The sequence below is a fragment of the Parasteatoda tepidariorum genome, unplaced genomic scaffold (genome assembly GCF_043381705.1).
Source record: "Parasteatoda tepidariorum isolate YZ-2023 unplaced genomic scaffold, CAS_Ptep_4.0 HiC_scaffold_13, whole genome shotgun sequence".
Lineage (NCBI taxonomy): Eukaryota > Metazoa > Arthropoda > Arachnida > Araneae > Theridiidae > Parasteatoda > Parasteatoda tepidariorum.
In genome coordinates this window covers 276,275-298,914 of record NW_027261374.1, presented here as the reverse complement: position 1 = coordinate 298,914, position 22,640 = coordinate 276,275, and the positions used below count along the sequence as shown (strand labels likewise).

The following is a 22,640-nucleotide window of genomic DNA, read 5'->3' as shown; positions in this document are numbered from 1 at the left end:
TTTACTGTACTGTTCACATGAAAAAATTGATATAATATTTTATTTAACAATTTGAAAATGTGCTATTAATTATCTGTCTGCTGTTTGTGTTAGGTTTGAATAAAAATAGTGAATGGTGTTTTTATTATTGAGAACAAGCCGTGGATAAAAATCTATCTTTACATTGTAGACAGTGTAAATAAATTTTGATTTTTGAATAAAATGTGTACAAGTAAAAAAATGAATTTTTATTCATTAATGCAACTATTACTCATCGAAATATAACTGAAACATATAACTGTAATTTTAAAATTCGTAAGAATCATCTAGTATCCAATAACTAATCTAAATTATATCTAAAAAATTACTAATTAAATTACAGAAATAAAATCAAATGATAAAAGAAATATTGATTAATCTACATCAACGAAAGCTATAAATCATAAATAAATTTTGTTTTTTTTTGTATAAAATTTGAACAAGTAAAAAATGTAAACCTTATTCATTAACAACTATTACTCATTTAAATATTGCTTAAGTATGCAATTGTTATTTCAAAACGCAAAAGAATCACTTAGTATTCAATAAACTTTTCTAAATACTTATATTATTAATACAAGATATTTATTGCATGCTTATTTACACGATATTTATTGCACATAAATTTAAAAATTTAAAAACAAACAAATCTGCATGGCATGCCTCAGCATTTAAATTTTTCCATATTAAACATTAATATTAGAATATGAATAATGAGATTTATAATTCTATAATATTTATAAAAATATGCTAATTACTTCTACCTTTTTCAAAACGGCTACATTTGGACTAGTAAATCAGATCTAAGAATAAGTTGAAAAATATTATTAATAAATTGAGAAAAGCGCGCGCACGCACGCACACACACACATACTCACCCACACACATACGCACAAACTTTCAGCCATATTAAAATAAATATTAATGAACTATAATAAAAGTCTTTTTTCGAATTGCAGCAGAAGAAACTACTCCGACTGCAACGAGTATACCAACGGAAATATCAGGTACTGACAATTTATTAATTTAAAAACAGTTTAAAATGAAATATATACAATTGAAGAAGTGTCCTTTTACAATATAAATTATTTGAATTTTATTTATGAAATTATTTTTATCCTTTTTTAATTTTATTATCTAAATTATAACAATGAAATGAAACTTATTGTTTTACTGTACTGTTCACATGAAAAAATTAATATAATATTTTATTTTACAATTTGAAAATGTGCTACTAATTTTCTGTCCGCTGTTTGTGTTAGGTTTGAATAAAAATAGTGAATGGTGTTTTAAATTAATTGAGAACAAGCCGTTGATAAAAATCTATCTTTACATTGTAGACAGTGTAAATAAATTTTGATTTTTAAATAAAATGTGTACAAGAAAAAAAATAAATTTTTGTTCATTAATGCAACTATTACTCATCGAAATATAACTGAAACATATAACTGTAAATTTAAAATTCGTAAGAATCATCTAGTATCCAATAACTAATCTAATTTATATCTAAAAAAGTACTAATTAAATTACAGAAATAAAATCAAACGATAAAAGAACTATTGTTTAGACTACATCAACGAAAGCTATAAATCATAAATAAATTGTGTTTTTTTTTTGTAAAAATTTTAACAAGTAAAAAATGTAAACCTTATTCATTAACAACTATTACTCATTTAAATATTGCTTAAGTATGCAACTGTTATTTCAAAACGCAAAAGAATCACTTAGTATTAAATAAACTTATCTAAATACTTATGTTATTATTACAAGATATTTATTGCATGCTTATTTACAAGATATTAAATGCACATAAATTTAAAAATTTAAAAAGAAACTAATCAGCACGGCATGACATGTTGCCTCAGAGTATAAATTTTTTAATATTAAACATTAATATTAGAATCTGAATAATGAGATTTATAATTCTATAATATTTATAAAAATATGCTAATTACTTCCACCTTTTTCAGAACGGCTACATTTGGACTAGTAAATCAGATCTAAGAATAAGTTGAAAAATATTATTAATAAATTGAGAAAAGCGCGCGCACGCACGCACGCACGCACTCACCCACTCACCCACACACCCACGCACACTCACACGCACAAGCTTTTAGCCATATTAAAATAAATATTAATGAACTATAATAAAAGTCTTTTTTCGAATTGCAGCAGAAGAAACTACTCCGACTGCAACGAGTATACCAACGGAAATATCAGGTAAGGACAATTTATTAATTTAAAAACAGTTTAAAATGAAATATATACAATTGAAGAAGTGTCCTTTTACAATATAAATTATTTGAATTTTATTTATGAAATTATTTTTATCTTTTTTTAATTTTATTATCTAAATTATAACAACGAAATGAAACTTATTGTTTTACTGTACTGTTCACATGAAAAAATTAATATAATATTTTATTTAACAATTTGAAAATGTGCTATTAATTTTCTGTCTGCTGTTTGTGTTAGGTTTGAATAAAAATAGTGAATGGTGTTTTAAATTAATTGAGAACAAGCCGTTGATAAAAATCTATCTTTACATTGTAGACAGTGTAAATAAATTTTGATTTTTAAATAAAATGTGTACAAGTAAAAAAATGAATTTTTATTCATTAATGCAACTATTACTCATCGAAATATAACTGAAACATATAACTGTAATTTTAAAATTCGTAAGAATCATCTAGTATCCAATAACTAATCTAAATTATATCTAAAAAAGTACTAATTAAATTACAGAAATAAAATCAAATGATAAAAGAAATATTGATTAATCTACATCAACGAAAGCTATAAATCATAAATAAATTTAGTTTTTTTTTGTATAAAATTTGAACAAGTAAAAAATGTAAACCTTATTCATTAACAACTATTACTCATTTAAATATTGCTTAAGTATGCAACTGTTATTTCAAAACGCAAAAGAATCACTTAGTATTCAATAAACTTATCTAAATACTTATGTTATTATTACAAGATATTTATTGCATGCTTATTTACAAGATATTTCTTGCACATAAATTTAAAAATTTGAAAAGAAACAAATCTGCACGGAATGCCTCAGCATTTAAATTTTTTAATATTAAATATTAATATTAGAATATGAATAATGAGATTTATAATTTTATAATATTTATAAAAATATGCTAATTACTTCTACCTTTTTCAAAACGGCTACATTTGGACTAGTAAATCAGATCTAAGAATAAGTTGAAAAATATTATTAATAAATTGAGAAAAGCGAGCGCACGCTCGCACACACTCACCCACACACCCACGCACACACACACGCACAAGCTTTTAGCCATATTAAAATAAATATTAATGAACTATAATAAAAGTCTTTTTTCGAATTGCAGCAGAAGAAACTACTCCGACTGCATCGAGTATACCAACGGAAATATCAGGTAAGGACAATTTATTAATTTAAAAACAGTTTAAAATGAAATATATACAATTGAAGAAGTGTCCTGTTTCAATATAAATTATTTGAATTTTATTTATGAAATTATTTTTATCTTTTTTTAATTTTATTATCTAAATTATAACAACGAAATGAAACTTATTGTTTTACTGTACTGTTCACATGAAAAAATTAATATAATATTTTATTTAACAATTTGAAAATGTGCTATTAATTTTCTGTCTGCAGTTTGTGTTAGGTTTGAATAAAAATAGTGAATGGTGTTTTAAATTAATTGAGAACAAGCCGTTGATAAAAATCTATCTTTACATTGTAGACAGTATAAATAAATTTTGATTTTAAAATAAAATGTGTACAAGTAAAAAAAGGAATTTTTATTCATTAATGCAACTATTACTCATTGAAATATAACTGAAACATATAACTGTAATTTTAAAATTCGTAAGAATCATCTAGTATCCAATAACTAATCTAAATTATATCTAAAAAAGGACTAATTAAATTACAGAAATAAAATCAAATGATAAAAGAAATATTGTTTAATCTACATAAACGAAAGCTATAAATCATAAGTAAATTTTGTTTTTTTTTGTATAAAATTTGAACAAGTAAAAAATGTAAACCTTATTCATTAACAACTATTAATCATTTAAATATTGCTTAAGTATGCAACTGTTATTTCAAAACGCAAAGGAATCACTTAGTATTCAATAAACTTATCTAAATACTTATGTTATTATTACAAGATATTTATTGCATGCTTATTTACAAGATACTTATTGCACATAAATTTAAAAATTTAAAAAGAAACAAATCTGCACGGCATGACATGCATGCCTCAGCATTTAAATTTTTTAATATTAAACATTAATATTAGAATATGAATAATGAGATTTATAATTCTATAATATTTATAAAAATATGCTAATTACTTCTACCTTTTTCAAAACGGCTACATTTGGACTAGTAAATCAGATCTAAGAATAAGTTGAAAAATATTATTAATAAATTGAGAAAAGCGAGCGCACGCACGCACACACTCACCCACACACCCACGCACACACACACGCACAAGCGTTTAGCCATATTAAAATAAATATTAATGAACTATAATAAAAGTCTTTTTTCGAATTGCAGCCGAAGAAACTACTCCGACTGCAACGAGTATACCAACGGAAATATCAGGTAAGGACAATTTATTAATTTAAAAACAGTTTAAAATGAAATATATACAATTGAAGAAGTGTCCATTTTCAATATAAATTATTTGAATTTTATTTATGAAATTATTTTTATCTTTTTTTAATTTTATTATCTAGATTATAACAACGAAATGAAACTTATTGTTTTACTGTACTGTTCACATGAAAAAATTAATATAATATTTTATTTAACAATTTGAAAATGTGCTATTTATTTTCTGTCTGCTGTTTGTGTTAGGTTTGAATAAAAATAATGAATGGTGTTTGAAATTAATTGAGAACAAGCCGTTGTTAAAAATCTATCTTTACATTGTAGACAGTGTAAATAAGTTTTGATTTTTAAATAAAATGTGTACAAGTAAAAAAATGAATTTTTATTCATTAATGCAACTATTACTCATCGAAATATAACTGAAACATATAACTGTAATTTTAAAATTCGTAAGAGTCATCAAATATCCAATAACTAATCTAAATTATATCTAAAAAAGTACTAATTGAATTACAGAAATAAAATCAAATGATAAAAGAAATATTGTTTAATCTACATAAACGAAAGCTATAAATCATAAGTAAATTTTGTTTTTTTTTTGTATAAAATTTGAACAAGTAAAAAATGTAAACCTTATTCATTAACAACTATTACTCATTTAAATATTACTAAAGTATGCAACTGTTTTTTCGAAACGCATAAGAATCACATAGTATCCAAAAAACGTACCTAAATACTATCTAAAAAATTACTAATAAAACTACAGTTGAGAAATCAAGTTATAAGAGACAAAATGAGTTAAGCTACATAAAAGAAAGCTGTAACTCGTAAATAAATTTTGATTTTCGTATAAAATGTGTACACGCAAATACAAAATGAAAATATTATGCAATTATTACTCATCTAAGTATAACTAGAACATGCAACTGTTATTTAAAAAATAACTAACATAATTACAGTAATCAAATCTAATCATAAAAGACAAATTAATTTTCTTATTTCAGAAATTTGTTAAGAAAAAGAATTTCTTACTTCCAGCGTTGTTGGTGCATTGAACTAAAAAAAAAAAACGTGTGATCAGTATACTTGATTAGCGTGGTGAATGTTTAACAGTTTTTTTTAAATCTTTAAATTTTAAAAGATTAAAAAAAATTAGTAGGGCATTTTAATACAGATAGTCCAATGAAATTTTTGAAGAATTTCTCAATACTAAAATTTAAATTCGGATTTTAGTTATATATATATTTAATTAAATAAATGAATACACAAATTAAATAAATAAATAATACATAATTAAATAAATGAGTAAGCAAATGAAAAAAATAACTGAACAAATGAAAAAATAAACAAATTATGTAAAAATCTAACTTTCAATCACTACGTAAGCACCAAGCACTTAATATGAAAAATTCTATACTGTTACGCAGGTATTTCTGCTTGTTGATAGTAGCATACTAACTGTAGCATAGATAGGTAGATAGATAGTAGCGTAACATACTAGCATATTACCGCAGATCACTTGTAACAGCAGTCGCCATTTTGAATAGCATCATACAAATTCTAGGGTTATTGTTCATTTTAGGCTTTTTGCATTGTGCATACATACTTTTAGACTAATTGTAAAAAGCATGATTCATTGCTCAATTTGCCTGTTTTATTTCTAACAGTTTGGAATCCGTCTAAAGCTCATTATACTTCGCCTTATTAAAAGTCTATTGAAAAAGAAAAAGAAAAAAGAAGAAAATTCTGTCTTCTGGGTGATGCTTTGCACATTTCCTTATTATCCTGAAGGCATATAAACTGGTTTTAATAAGCCTAAAATAGAAACGAGATTTGAAAATATTGAACACTTCAGTACCTAGACTACTGAACTGTAAATTTTTGAATTATAAATACATGAATTAGAAACTAAGTATTTGTAATTAGCACTAGCAATAATTTATTGATTTTTCATCTAGCCTACAATATATATACGCGATGATGCAATGAAAATAAATGTTTTGCATACATTTATTTTTCCCAAAAAGTCCTACAATAAAAGCTATAAAGCCCTAAAATTATTGTTTTTTAATTGAATCTTCGTGCACCTCAAATTATGAGCAAATTTGTAAACCAAAGAGGCTTATATATGCTTAAATCATACGTACATACGTTGAAAATGCCTCCTAAAGCAGTTTTCTTTTACCTATCACATATTTTTTTGACAAGTTAAGAGTCCTGCAATTTAGAATTCTGGTACAGATAAAATATTGAAAAAATATGAATATTGAATCTTAAATGAAAACTAATAAATTCAATTGGCCTATTCTTTATCTAGTAATTTAAAGCCATACTTAATTTCACTCGTATTTTAAACGTAAGCATTGGTAAAGGTCGAATTCATTATTTTCTATTTTTTTTTCAAATCAACCAACCACCTTGATATTCGATACAAATTTGTAATACAAGGTGAAAAAAATGGTTTCAGGGGTGGCTAATATTAGATTTAAAAGAAGATACACTGAATTAACAGATTAATTTTAATACACAGTTTAAAATACAGTTTGTACTAATTGTGTTGACCAAAAAAATAAAATGCATCGTTATCATTTATATTTAATATGCTATGGTAAAAGGGACATTTTCTTCTCACAGAAAACAGAATATAATATTTACTGGTAGAGTAAGGCAAAATATTATTTTTTAAAGCAATTTTTGTACAATAATAACAAGTTAATTTATTTATTTTTTATTGTACATCATATAGCAATAGAAATAATGGTAGTACCTAATAACATCAAAAGATACACGTACATATTCAAGTTAAAATGAAATATAACTTAACCATAAATTTGAACTATCTATGTCTTAACTACAAAAAAATATTTCGCCGTTCAACTGAAAGATAGTAGCTGAATTAGTTTCATTTTATACCATTGAAATTTGTTTTTAAAAAGCATAGGTAATTTTCAATCTGGTTCGTATGTTATATTGTAATAATGAAAACATACAATCAGAATACTTCAACGGAAGGGTTTATAGTTTGATCCCCATGAAGGCAAACAACCAAAAAACATAATTTTAAAATGATGATGAAAAATGTTTTTTTAAAATATTATAAAAGTTGTTAACACTGCAGAAAAATAGGAGAATTTCGCTAAACTAATGAAAAAATAAAATTTAAATAAATAGCACAAAAACATTGACTTTTAAACGTCGTGAAAGTACCGGTACAAATGAGCAGATATTTATGAACAAAAAAAGGGGAATTACTACTAATAAGTTACAATTGTACATGTTGATTGTTAGATTTAACAGTCTTATTTAATAGCACTGAAAATAATATCACAAACTATGGGTACAATTCTATTTTAGAAAAACACGTAAGTAATAGACCGCATTGTCTAAAATGACGACATCAGCGAACGTCAAGTAATGCTTTTTTCTTAAGGGCTTATTGTATATACATGTTTAGATTTATTCTTTCTCAATATATATCTCATTAATTTTTTTGTGTATGGATTTTGAAAGAAATCAAGGGGATTGGCTTTATTTTATTTGAGCACCCCGCAATCAATATGCAGAAGTTAATAAATATTGTAATTGAAATTTGAAAAACTTGAAAAAAAAAATTACATTTTCCATCAATAAGTGCCTCGGAGACTAATGGGGTAATAATGAAAAAAATATTATAATAAAATTTTCGATATAATAAAATGTAACTTATATTTATTAGCAGAGATTCTAGGACATAGAGATGAAAAGGGAAGTGAGCATTGCTCAGGTCAAAAAATAAGTTGCTCAAATAAGCCGGACAAAAAATTAAAGTATATTTGCGGATCTTGTATTTAGGGATATAAAGCAGATATAGATCCGAAACTATGCAAAGATAATTTACTATATAATCTAGTAAGAGAAAAGTTTGAGCCAGCGGCAATGCGACTCTGTTTTCAAAAATTAATACAGATTTTTAATTCTGACATGAGCCGCAAAAAGCATTTTTATTTCCTTTTCGAAAATTTGTTCAGAAATTCTGCATTGTTCAGGCGAGATGTCACAAATGTTTTCTTAAATGTTTAGTATAAACCTTCGTCAGAAAGTACTCTTTAGATAATTCTGTTTCGTAATCATATTTAAAATATAATAGAAATGAATAAATAAAGATTTTGCTCTCAATATTAGATATTTTTCAAGTATATACATCTATAAACTCCACGGATGCATTAACAATAATTAGAAAGGACTTTATCTCGCAGGAACAATTTTTGTCTTTTCTTCTTATTCTGTTTTTTTCTTTACCAGTTTCTGCAGAAAGTGAGTTCCTCATTTTAAATAAAAGTTTAGATATAATCTTTCTTATTATTTATTTTGTTACTTTTTTTAGAACACTTTTGTAAGAAATCAAGCAGGCTGTTTTATTTAAATTGAGCACCCAGTAATATTTGGATAAAAGTTGATATCACTTGATTTAAACGAAAAATAATAATAGTTTCAACAAAAATAAGACCTCGGAAGCAAATATTCTATTATTGTAAAGAATAATTACAGTATTATCTCTTTACAATAATAGTTAAATATTATTTATTTGTAGAGAGTCTAGGATGTAAGGATGAAGGGGGAAGTGTAGACTGTTCCGATAAAAAAAATAAAAAAAAGTTGCACAAATAAGCCGGAAAAGAGATCGGAGTATGTTTGCGGTTCTGGTATTGATGGATATAGAGAAGACACTGAGACGAAACAATGTAAAGATATTATACACATTAATAAAAATAGGGAAGAGTTTCATCCGGCGTTAGTGCTTCTTTGCCTTATAAATCAAATACCAAATGTGGTTTTCAAATTTCACATAGGGCACAGGGAGCATTTTTTTCAAAATTCTAAAATATAGTAAAAATTTCTTCTTTGTTTGGGAGAGAGATGTCAGGAAAAAGATTTTTTTCTTAAATGTTTAGTCTTAACCATTGTCATAAAGTAATCTTTAGACAATTCTGCCTCTTTCACATTTATGAAATATGATAGAAAAGAATAAATAAAGCTATTGCCGTCAATATTACATATTTTTCAAGTATATACATCTATAAACTCCACGGATGCATTAACGATAATCAGAAAGGACTTTATTTCGCAGGAACAATTTTTGTCTTTTCTACTTATTCTGTTTTTTTCTTTTCCAGATTCTGCAGAAAGTGAGTTCCTCATTTTAAATAAACGTTTAGATCTAATATTTCTTATTATTTATTTTATCATATTTTTTTAAATACAATTTTTTTTATAAAATCATGGAGACTGTTTCATTTGAATTGAGCAACCTGTAATTTATTGTCAAAAGATGATAACATTTCATTTAAACAAAAAATATATCAATTTTCGTGAAAATAAGTCCTGAGAAGCTAATATTCTATTATTGTAATGAATAGTAACAGTATTAATTTTTTACAATAATAGTTAAACATTATTTAAACAAGATATAATATTAGGTTCAACAAAAATAAGACCTCGGAAGCTAATATTCTATAATTGTAATGAATATTAAGAGATTTATTTTTCACAATAAAAGTTAAATATTATTTACTTATAGAGGTTCTAGGATGTAGAGATAAAGGGGGAAATGAAGACTGCTCCGAAAAAAAAAGAAATTGCACAAATAAGCAGGATAAGGAATCGGAGTATGTTTGTGGTTCTTGTATTGATGGATATAGAGAAGACCCTGAGACGAAACTATGTAAAGGTAATATACATATGAATAAAAAAAGGCAAGAGATTCATTAGGCGTCAGTGCCTCTCTGTCTTTTAAATTAAATACCAAATATGATTTTCAAATTTCGACATTAACGGCAGGGAGCATTTTTCTCCAAATCTAAAATTTGTTCAAAAATTCTTCTCTGTTTAGAAGAAATGTCTAAAAAATGAATTTTTTCTTAAATATTTAGTATTATCATTGTCTTGAAGTAATCTTTAGAGGATTGTGTTTCTTTCACATTTGTGAAATATAATAGAAATGAATAAATAAAGCTTTTACTCTCAATGTTAAATATTTTTCAAGTATATACATGCTTAAACTCGACAGATGTATTATCAATAATCAGAAAGGACTTTATTTCGCTGTAACGTTTTTTGTCCGGTATTCTTTTTCTCTTTTTTTCCTGTCCAGATTCTTCCGAAAGTAAGTTCCTCATTTTAAATTTACGTTTAGATCTAATATTTCTTATTATTTATTTTATCATATTTTTTTAATTACAATTTTTTTATAAAATCAAGGAGACTGTTCTTTTTGAATTGAGCACCCTGTAATTTATTGTCAAAAGATGAAAACATTTCATGTAAACATAAAATATATTAATTTTCAAAAAAATAAGACCTCGAAAGCTAATATTCTATTATTGTAATGAATATTAACAGTATTATCTCTTTACATTAATTGTTAAATATTATATTTACTTGTAGAGGTTCTGGGATGTAGAGATGAAGGGGGAAAAGAAGACTGCACCGATAAAAAAAGAAGTTGCACAAATAAGCTGGAGAAAAAATCGGAGTATGTTTGCGGTTCTTGTATTGATGGATATAGAGAAGATACAGAGACTAAACTATGCATTGGTAATATACATAATAATCTAAAATTGAAAGAGCTTGAGCGGCGGTTTGTGTCTCTCTATCTTATAAAATTTAAACCAAATGTGAATTTGAAAATTCGACATTGACTGCAGGATCATTTTTATTTCTAATTTTTTTTCTTCTAAATTCCAACTTTGCTTATTAGAAATGTCTAAAAAATGAATTTTTTCGTAAATGTTTAGTATTAACCATTGTCAGAAAGTAAACTTTAGAGGATTCTGTTTCTTTCCCATTTATGAAATATAATAGAAATGAGTAAATAAAGCTTTTACTCTCAATGTTAAATATTTTTCAAGTATATACATGATTAAACTCGACAGATATATTATCAATATTCAGAAAGGACTTTATTTTGCTGGATCATTTTTTGTCCGGTTTTCTTAACCTGTTTTGATCTTGTCCAGATTCAACCGAAAGTAAGTTCCTCATTTTGAAAATGCGTTTAGATTTTATTTTCTTATTATTTATTTTATTACGTTCCTTTAGTAAAATTCTTATGAAAAAATCAAATTAAGAAGGGTGTTTTATTTCATCTCAGTTCCAAGTAATTGTTTGTCAAAAGATGATAACAAATGAATTAAACATTTAAAAATATTATTTTCAGCAAAAATAAGACCTCGAAAGCTAATGTTCTATTATTGTAATGAATATTAACAGTATTATCTCTTTACAATAATAGTTAAATATTATTTACTTGCAGAGGTTCTAGGATGTAGAGATGAAGGGGGAAATGAAGACTGCTCCGATAAAAAAAGAAGTTGCACAAATAAGCTGGAGAAAAAATCGGAGTACGTTTGCGGTTCTTGTATTGATGGTTATAGAGAAGATTCAGAGACGAAACTATGCATAGGTAATATACATAGCGTCAGATGGGATGACTTTGCGCATCGAGGGGTTACTTTGTGCGAACTGTCATTTTTTCGATTTTTGTGTCCTGCCATCTAGGGGCATTTTTGTAAGCTCAGTATCAACTTATTTGAGTCGACAACATAACGAACTAATGGTTTACCAAGTACTGGCAATGTAAATATCATCGTTCTCATAAAATTGTCAGCTCAAGTAAAAAACAGTTTCAAATTTTTTAACGTTGCAAAATCGGAGACTGGAACGTCTGCTTGGTTGAAGAAATTCTAGTTATCCGGGTCTGGAATGTAGGTTATACATTAAAAGTCTTATCAATTGAGATAAAAAATCATGTATATTTTTTGTTTTTACTTATTATAATGTTAGTTATTTAATAATTAACAGTTTACACAAAGTCTCCCTTCGTTTCACAAAGTCACCCCATCTGACGGTAATAATCTATAAAGGAAAGAGTTTGGTGGGTGTTTGTGCCTTTATATCGTATAAATTCAAAACTAAACGTGATTTTTATATTTCGACATTGGCGGCAGGAGCATTTTTATTTCCAATCCTAATTTTTTTTTTTCGAAATTCCAACTTTGTTTAGGAGATAAAAATGAAAATAAATATATGATGATGATTTTATAAAAATGATTTTTTTTCTTCTTAAATGTTTTGTATTTACCATTGTTATAAAGTGCGGAATATATATACGTAATATATATTATAATATACGTAATAATCCATAAAGGGAATAGTTTCAGTGGGCGTATGTGCCTCTCTGTCTTATAAATCCAATACCAAAAGGGATTTTCATATTTTGACACTGGCCAGAGGGAGCAATTTTTTCCCTATTCCAAAATTTGTTCAAAGTTTCTAATTTGTTTAGGAGAGATGTCTAAAAAATGATTTTTTTCTTAAATGTTTAGTATTAACCATTGTCATGAAGTAATCTTTGGAGGATTCTGTTTCTTTCACATTATAAAATATTATAGAAATGGATAAATAAAGATTATACTTTCAATATTAGATGTACTTCAAGAATATACATATATAAACTCGACGGATGTATTAGCATTATCTAGAGAGGACTTATTTTCGCTGGAACATTTTCGTCCTTTTTCTTATTCTGTTTTTTTTTTGCTGTCTACGCTCAACAGAAAGTGAGCTCCTCATTTCAAGTTTACGTTTAGATTTAATCTTTCATAATATTTATTTTATAAATTTTCTTAGTGCAATTTTTGCAAAAAATAAGGAAAGCTGTTTGATTTGAATTTTGCGCCGCGTGATTTATGGTCAAAAGGTGATGGCATTTGATTTAAATAAAAAAATATATATAATTTTACAAAAAAATATGACCTCGGAAGCTAATATTGTATTATTGTAATGAATATTATCATAATTATTTCTTTATAATAATAGCTAAAAATTATTTAGTTGTAGAGATTCTGGGATGTAGAGATGAAGGGGGAAATGAAGACTGTTCCAATAGAAAAAGAAGTTGCACAAATAAGCCGGAGAATAAATCGGAGTATGTTTGTGGTTCTTGTATTGATGGATATAGAGAAGACACTGAGACGAAACTATGTAAAGGTAATATGCATATAAATAAAAAAAGGGAAGAGTTTCATTGGGTGCCAGTGCCTCTCTGTCTTATAAATCAAATACCAAATGTGATTTTCAAATTTCGACATTGGCCGCAGGGAGCATTTTTTTCCCAATTCTAAAATTTGTTCAAAATTTCTTCATTGTTTAGGAAGGATGTCTGAAAAATGATTTTTTTTTCTTAAATGTTTAGTATTAACCATTGTCATAAAGTAATCTTTAGATGATTCTGATTTTCAACATTCTTGAATTATAATAGAAATGAATATATAAAGCTTCTGCTAATAATAATAGATATTTTTCAAGTATATACATTTATAATTTCGACGGATATATTAGCAATAATCAGAAAGGATTTTGTTTCTGAAGAATATTTTTTGTCCTTTTATCTGATTTTGTTTTTTTTTCTGTCTAGATTCTACAGAAAGTGTGTTCCTCATTTTAAATATACGTTTAGATTTAATCATTCTCAATATTTATTTTATTAGTTTTTTTGAGTAAATTTTTTTTTGAAAATCAAGAAGGCAGTTTTATTTGAATTTAGGTTCCAGTAATTTTTCGTCAAAAGGTGATAACATTATTTAAAATGTATATATATGTGGGGACGGCATGAGTGATCGTCTTTGAAAATGAGAGACACTGTACTTTAACAAAACATATACTAAACGCTAAATTTACATAAAGATGGAAGATAAACAAACACATAAATAACACCAAAATAGAAGAGTTCGTCTTCGTGAAGTTAAAAGAAAATTATCAATGCTACTCCTCTCTGGAATCCATAAGCGTCTCCTTTTTGGTTTGATCCACAACGCGCTCCCGTGTCTCTCGTGTCTTAGGGAAAATCGGACGGAGTCTAACTTGCAGCTTACATAATCTGGTTGGATTTCTAGCTAGATCAGCTTACAGCACAGGAACTGGCACTATAGATCGGAACTGACACTACAGATAGGGACTGGCACTACAGAATCGGCCATCCTGCATTTCGGCTTGTCCTCCTGCGACTCTAAAAAGAATAAAAAAGAAGGAGCAGAACAGACTGAAAAATAAAATTGATAACTGAAAAATAAATGTTTTAGGTTAGTATCTTTCATAAAAAAATCTTTCGAGTAAGAGTCAATCGGTTCAGGCACGTTCACTCTTCTGTCTTTACAAGTCTTTTGTTTCCTCTTCAACAATTCTTCCTTAACATCTTTCGTCCTTTTTTTTCTTTAACGTCTTTCGTCTTTTTTTTTCTTTAATGTCTTTCGTCTTTTTTTTTTCATTAACGTCTTTCGTCTTTTTTTTTCTTTAACGTCTTTCGTCTTTTTTTTTGACATCTTTCGTCTATTCTTTTCTTTAACGTCTTTCGTCTTTTTTTCTTTAACGTCTTTCGTCTTTTTTTCTTTAACGTCTTTCGTCTTGAACTTCTTCTACGTCTTTAAATTCTTCTACTTCTTTAAAGTCTTTCGTCTTTAAATTCTTTTGTCTTCTTTTACGTCTTTCGTCTTTAAATTCTTTTGTCTTCTTTAAAAAAATCAAATTCACTTCTTTAGCAATTATTTTTCATTTTCAAAAATTACCGTCTTTATTTTTTGTCTTGGCAAGCACTAAAATTTTTCTTGGCAACTGCTCCATGATTTAACATACTCCGCACACGTTGTCGAGCAGTTGGATCCTTCGTGATTCCCTTCTTTTACTACATCATAGGTATTTCCTCCTTTTACTCTTGTTATTTTGTAAGGGCCAAGGTACTTAGGTTTTAGCTTCAAATGAGGTCCAAATTGGGTTCTTTTGATGGCGACCAAATTTCCAATTTCGTAGGATTTTGGCTCCTTTCTTCTTAAATTATAGGTCTTTTTATTTTCTTGTTGAATTTTAAAAATTTGTTGCTTTGCGTTTTTTCTTAGTTCCTCTCTTTGGGCATCAAAATGAGACTGAAATTCACTTTCGATCATTTCCTTTAGTTTTCCCAGTCCATTAGTGTTCATTTTTGTCCCAAAAAGCAATTCAAATGGAGTAGTGTCTATGCTTCTTTGATAGGTTGAATTTATCGCTTGTTGAACTTTATTTGTATGCTTGTACCATTCAGCTGGATTTTCTATGGATAATTTTGAAAGAATCGATATGATGGTTTGATTAATACGCTCTACTTGTCCGTTAGCTCTTGGTAAACCTGTTGTTATTAAATGATGTTTAATATTTTCTTTCGAGCAATAATCAGCAAATTCACTGGAGGTAAATGTTGTACCCCTATCTGAAATTATCTGGGAAGGACTTCCAAATACAGTTTTTTGGATTTCTAATTTGGNGATTGCTAATAAAGTTTTCCGTGGATGTTGTCACTTTTGAGTTATCAAAAAATTCACCAGGAAGTTTAATGCATTTACCATAAACCATCTGAGATATTGAATAGTTGGTGTCATCGCGTAGAGCAGCTCTGAGACCAAGTAAGACAGTAGGAAGAGTTTCAGACCATTTAATAGAGTTGTGTGCCTTTATTGCAGTTTTCAATGTACGATGTTGACGCTCAATTTTGCCATTGCACTGAGGATGATATGCAGTTGTTCTGTTGATTTTTACTCCACATAAGTTGGTAAGAGATTTAAACGTTTCAGAATCAAACTGTGATCCTCTATCGGTAATTACTCTGTATGGCACTCCAAATCTAACTATCCAATTTTCATAGAAACATCTGGCGACTGTTTCAGCTTTGATATCAGGTATAGGAACTACTTCTATCCAGCTTGTAAAACGGTCAATACAAGTCAAACAGTATCTGTTTCCATTGGATGGGGGTAACGGTCCAATTAGGTCAATATGTATCTCGTTAAATCTTTCATCGGGTTGTTGATATTCTCCAAACTGGGATTTAGTATGTTTTGAAATTTTGTTTTTTTGGCAATCAATACAGGATTGTGCCCAAATTCGAACATCTTTTCGAATTCCAGGCCAAATAAATCTTGACGCTATCTGTTTGATAGTTGATCTGATTCCTGGATGAGATAAACCATGTATCAGTTTGAAAATAATCATTCTTGAATTTTTAGGTATATATGGTCTAATTTTATTAGCAGAGATATCACACCATAGAAATTTACCAGACTGTAGTGGTTGTTGTTTAAATTTTAAGGTTGTGTCTGATTGCATTAGTTGTTTTAATTCTTCATCACTACTTTGATCATCAGCAATTTTCTCATAATCTACACTAGTTACTTCTTGAATTCGGGATAACGCGTCTGCGACGATATTATTTTTGCCAATAATGTGTTGAAGGTTAGTCGAAAACTGGGATATGTACTGGAGATGTCTATTTTGTCTTGGAGATGCTTTTTCATTTTTTTGTTTGAAGGCAAACACCAGTGGCTTATGGTCTGTAAATATAGTAAATTCTCGACCTTCTAATAGATGTTTTACAGAAAGATATATCCCTAATAATTCTCTGTCGTAGGTACTATATGATTTCTGTGTATCATTTAAAATATTTGAATAGAAAGCTATCGGTTTCCAAGCACCATTTTCGTATTGTTCCAATACAGATCCGATTGCGAAATCTGAAGAATCTGAGCAAAGGCATAGAGGTAATTCAAACTTCGGATATGTTAGCAAGGCTACATAATAAGTCTTGTTTGCATTTTTCAAACATGTTAATAGCTTGTCCACATTATTTTTCTTTTGTCATTTTTATGAGCTCCTTTCAAATATTCGTGGAGAATTACTTGTGTTTTAGCAGCGTCTTTGATGTATCGTCTATAATAGTTTATTAGACCAAGAAAGGTTCTCAGTTCACGTATAGTTTTTGGCAACTTGTAATTATGGATTGCTTCTACTGTTAGGGAAAGGGGCTCAGATCCTTCCAAACTGATTTCATATCCCAAAAACTCCAATTTCTCCACAGCAATGACTGACTTGGAGATATTAATTCTGAGGCCATATTTATCTAATTTATCAAAAAGTTGCTTTAAATGAGATTGATGCTCTACTTTGTTTCGAGATGCCACTAATATATCGTCTACATAAGGAAAAACGAAATCAAGTCCACACAGAACGTCATTTATGAAGCGTTGAAACGTTGAAGGTGCATTTCTGAGGCCGAAACTCATAACGTTGAATTCAAAGAGTCCGAAAGGGGTAATTATTGCAGTTTTTTGTTTGTCCTCTTCATTTATAGGAAGTTGATAATAAGCTTTAAATAAATCGAATTTAGAAAATACTTTGGTGTCTTTTAAAATATGATTGAAATCTTCGATTCTTGGTATTGGATATCGGTCTGGTATTGTTTGGTCGTTTAGTCTTCTATAATCTCCACATGGTCTGTAAGACCCATCCTTCTTTTTAACCATATGTAATGGACTTGCCCAGGGCGATTTTGAAGGTCTAATAATCCCGTTGTCTAGCATGAATTGAAATTCTTCTTTGGCTATTTTCAATTTTTTTGGATCTAATTGTCGTGCCTTAGAAAACACAGATTTTCCCGTTGTGGTGATAAAATGTCGAATTTCATGTTCAGCATCACTAATTAATACGTTTGGCTGAGTTAAATTTGGATATGAAGAGAATAATTCAGAAAACTTAGAATTTTTATCCATAGTGGAAATTGTTTCCGTCATGCATATTGAAGAAACTTCTCCTTTAACTATTAAATTGGTTACTCCATCAATTAATCTTTTTTCTTTAAATAAATTAATAAATCAATCAATAAATTAAACTTATTAAGGAAATCGGCCCCTATTATTCCTTTATTAATTTTGCTATAATAAAGGGGAAATTAAATTAGCGGCGAGGTCCTAAATCAACAGTTAATATTTTGATTCCATAGGTTGTAATCTCGGATCCATTTGCTGCATATAGTTTAAAATCTTCTATTGTTTTATTTCGAGTGAGAGTTGCAGGTATGAGACTAACATCAGCTCCTGAATCAATTAAAAATCGTAAACCTGACTTTTTATCCTTTACAAATAATCGGAACTGGCGGCTTTCATTAACATCAGCAACAGTTGTAGCCGCTAATCCTGTTGCATCATGGAGTTTTCCGACTTTTCTCGCCAAGCACATGGTGAATAACATTTCTCAGGTCGGCAACGATTACCAAATTTAAAATGATAGTAACAATATTTACCTTTCCTATTGAATGCTTTTATTGAATGACTGCGACTTCGAGATGTATTTCGGTAATTATTTCTAAATTTAGATCTACTACGGTCATTTATTTGCAGTGAATCAATTTTCTGTTCTAATGCTGCTATTCGTGCAATTAAAGCATCATTGTAGGTAACATTTGGTGAAACAGTACATATTTCTTCCCCAGTTTTCATTTCGTGAATTTTATTCGCCATCGTAGACAGTTTATCTAAACTTTCTTCACTGACAAGCAGAATATTTCGTATAAAATTCGGCATTTTATCAAGCCATAAAGATTTTAACACTTTTTCTGAAAAATCGTTTGCTCCTAAATTTTTCATTTTTTGCAAAAGTTGGCTTGGCTTGCAATCTCCAAGTTCTAATCCTGTAACTAAGCGCTGAATTCCCTTGTTTTCGCTTTCCTTAAACGTATTTAAAAGTCTTTCTTTCGCCAAGGTATATTTGTTAGGCTTAGTGTCTTTAATAATGTCCAAAATATTTTCTACATACTTCGGTTCCAGTTGGGATATCAAATAATTAAATTTGATTTCTTCAGTTGTGATCTTATTTATTTGAAACTGTGCTTCTACTTGGTAAAACGAAATGTCGGGTTTCTCTCTCCAAAAAGGTGGAATTTTAATGCTTACTTTATTAGCTTCGGCGTCCATGGCGATCGTTGCTTCGATCTTTTCACTGTTTTTTGTAGTCATGTCAAAAATCCGGGTCACCAGTTGTACGCAACAGAGTTACAGGATAAAATGATCAGCAGACATTTTTTAAAACACTCATTTTTTTTATTATTTTTTTTTGATCTGTTGCCATTCGCAACTCTCATAAAAATAATATGAATAGACATGTGACATATGATGTTCCTACATATGCTTGTACCATTCAGCTGGATTTTCTATGGATAATTTTGAAAGAATCGATATGATGTTTTGATTAATACGCTCTACTCCTCCGTTAGCTCTTGGTAAACCTGTTGTTATTAAATGATGTTTAATATTTTCTTTCGAGAAATAATCAGCAATTTCACTGGAGGTAAATGTTTTCCCCTATCTGAAATTATTTGGGAAGGACTTCCAAATACAGTTTTTTGGATTTCTAATTTTGCTAAAGTTTCAGCTGACGTAGGATAATCCATATAAACTTGGTAATAGCATATATTATCGCTAACACATATTTATAATTTTTATGGGTGCTCTCCAAAGGTCCGAGATGATCAATATGAAAAGTTTTCAAAGGCATATCTTCTTTATGCAATGGATGCAATAGTCCTTCTTTCTTTCCTCTTTTATGATTCACCAGTATGCAATGAACACAATTTGCTATGATGTTTTCTATTTTCTGTCTAAGTTTGGGTATGAAATAATATTCTTCGATTTTTTTCCGTATATTCAATTCCAGAGTGTCCTTTCTCATGAGCTGTTCTTATAATTTCGATTTGCATATTTTCTGGCACAACCACCAATTCTTTGCCATCAAAAAATTTATACAAAATTCCTTTTCTATTGCAATAATCTTCATAATTCGAAATTTTAAGTAGTTCTTTTATAGTCTTAATTCCAGTATCTTTATCTTGGGCTGACCTGAGTCCTGGTGAAATATTATCGATGGTAACACAAAATACATTAATTGGAGATCGACTAAGGTCGTCTACGTGAGCCATCTTATTTCCAGAACGATGCTCAATTATGTAGTTGAATTCTTGCAGCAAAAGTGCCCAACGAGCTACACGAGTCGACAAATCTCGTTTTGGCATAGTCTTTTCAAAAGCAGCACAGTCAGTAATTATTTTGAATGGAATACCTAACAGATAGATGCGAAATTTCTTGAGGGCTTCTACGATAGCAAGAGCTTCAAGTTCGTAGCTGGAATATTTTTTTTCAGCATCAGTCGTTTTTCGACTCATATAGTAAGTGGGGTGAAAATGTTTTTCATCAGGGGGTTTTTGCATTAAAATGGCAGCATATCCTTCTAAGCTGGCGTCTGGGTGTAACTCGGTTTCGTATTTAGGGTTATATATTGAAAGAACAGGATTTTGGGCTAACAAAGATTTTAATTGATTAAACGCTTTCTTTTCTTCAATGCTAAACATTAACTTATGATCTTTTTTTAGCAGGTCACTCAGCGGTCTAGCTATTATAGAATAGTTCGGAATAAATTTTCTGAAGTATCCGGTCAATCCCAAAAAACTATGAATTTTTTTCAAATTTGTTGGCTCCGGAAAGTTAAGAACTGCTTTGGTTTTCAAGGTAGATAGGAATATTTTTCCATCCTCTATCGCATGACCTAAAAATTCAATGCTCTTCTTTAAGAAATGGGACTTCTTGAAATTAATATCAAGTCCATATTCATTAGCAATATTCAAAACCCGATTAAGTCGTTCAATACCTTCTTCAAGAGAGGAAGACAGAATAATTATGTCGTCTAAATATGGTAAAACTATACCCTCATTAATCAAAGTTCGGAAAATGGTGTTTATGTATCTTTGAAATACAGCGGGAGAGTTGCATAGTCCAAAAGGAACATTAAGAAATTGATATTGTCCTTCATGTGTCACAAAAGAAATGTATTTTCTACTATCTTTACTTACATCGACATGTAGGAATCCGTTCTTAAGATCAATTGTACTGAAAATTTTCTAGTCTTGTAGTCTATCTAAAATGTCTTCAATTAATGGGAGAGGAAATCTGTCTTTGACAATTATCTTATTTAATTTTCTATAATCTATGCAAATACGAGGAGATCCGTCTTTTTTCTTAACTATTTCAACGGGACTACAATATTCGGAAGAACTGGGCTCCACTATTCCTTGTTTTAACCATTCAACGACTTGAGCTTCAACTGTCTTCTTTTCAGAAAACGGCAATCTACGTGGCTGGTGAAATATCGGTTCCTGATTTTTAACCAAAATGTTCATTTCCACATTAGTTGTCTTAAGTTTATCTGGCGCATAATCAAAAACTAATTGTTGTAACTTATTTTTTAAAACATTAGGAACACAAGGATCTATGTTAATTTCAGCCTCATGAGATATAGTAAGATCGATTGGTGAAATAGACAAATAGTTTATTTCATCAAAACAAGGAATTTTATTTTTATTTGTGATACCCTTTTCACTGACTATTGTTTCACCGTGCATTAAGACATTAAGGCCTATAATAGCGTCATACGGCATCATATCATTTTCTACATCACATATTTCAGCCAAACATTTGAAATCATCAATTTTAATACTTTCTTTAAAATAACCTAACGGAGTCACTTTTGATTTACCAAATCCGTTTAGAGTAGAATTAAATGGAAATAGTTCCTTGGAGTTTAAATTATTAAAAATTGATCTTTTGATTAAAGTGGCTTGACTTCCTGTATCAATCAAAGACTTCACAGTTAAGTTATTAACTGTTATCATTTTAAACAACTTTGGCTCTTCACTAACATTTAAAGTAGCAACTTCCGTTTTTGCATTTGATTTTGGACATTGCGAAGCTTTGGGTCCAAACGCTTCACATTTAAAACACTTTAAAACCTTATCTTTATGTATGCAATATTTTGAAATATGATTTCTTGAACCACAATTGTAACACAATTTATTATTAAAAGTTTCAACATCAGTATTATACCTTATATTTTCATTATTATTTTCATATTTATTTTTATTCCTATTTGAAAAATCTTTTCTTACATTATACCTATCATCATATTTTGCTTTTGTTCTATCATAAGAATTATATTTTCTATCAAAGTCATGTTTTGTTCTGATTTTATCGAAAGCATTTTTACTCTTTGCGGAATCACTTTTTATTATTTCATAAAATTTAAGTTTCTCTTTAAATTCGGACAAATTTTTGCAGCC

At 28.5% G+C, this 22,640-nt stretch overlaps 1 protein-coding gene across 7 annotated transcripts in view; it reads left to right on the top strand.

Moving 5' to 3' along the window:
- Positions 1–980: 980 nt before the first annotated feature.
- LOC107444788 (fibropellin-1) overlaps positions 981–22,640 on the top strand; it is a gene marked incomplete at its 5' end in the record, with an annotated part of 71,059 nt that continues 49,399 nt past the window's right edge. For 3 of the 7 annotated variants that reach the window (XM_071188494.1, XM_071188495.1, XM_043053591.2), the window contains 8 exon segments: positions 981–1,025; positions 2,191–2,238; positions 3,384–3,431; positions 4,586–4,633; positions 10,200–10,349; positions 11,066–11,215; positions 11,934–12,083; positions 13,514–13,669. In XM_071188494.1, coding sequence (XP_071044595.1) covers positions 981–1,025; positions 2,191–2,238; positions 3,384–3,431; positions 4,586–4,633; positions 10,200–10,349; positions 11,066–11,215; positions 11,934–12,083; positions 13,514–13,669 — 795 coding nt within the window. 7 annotated transcript variants of the gene reach the window in all.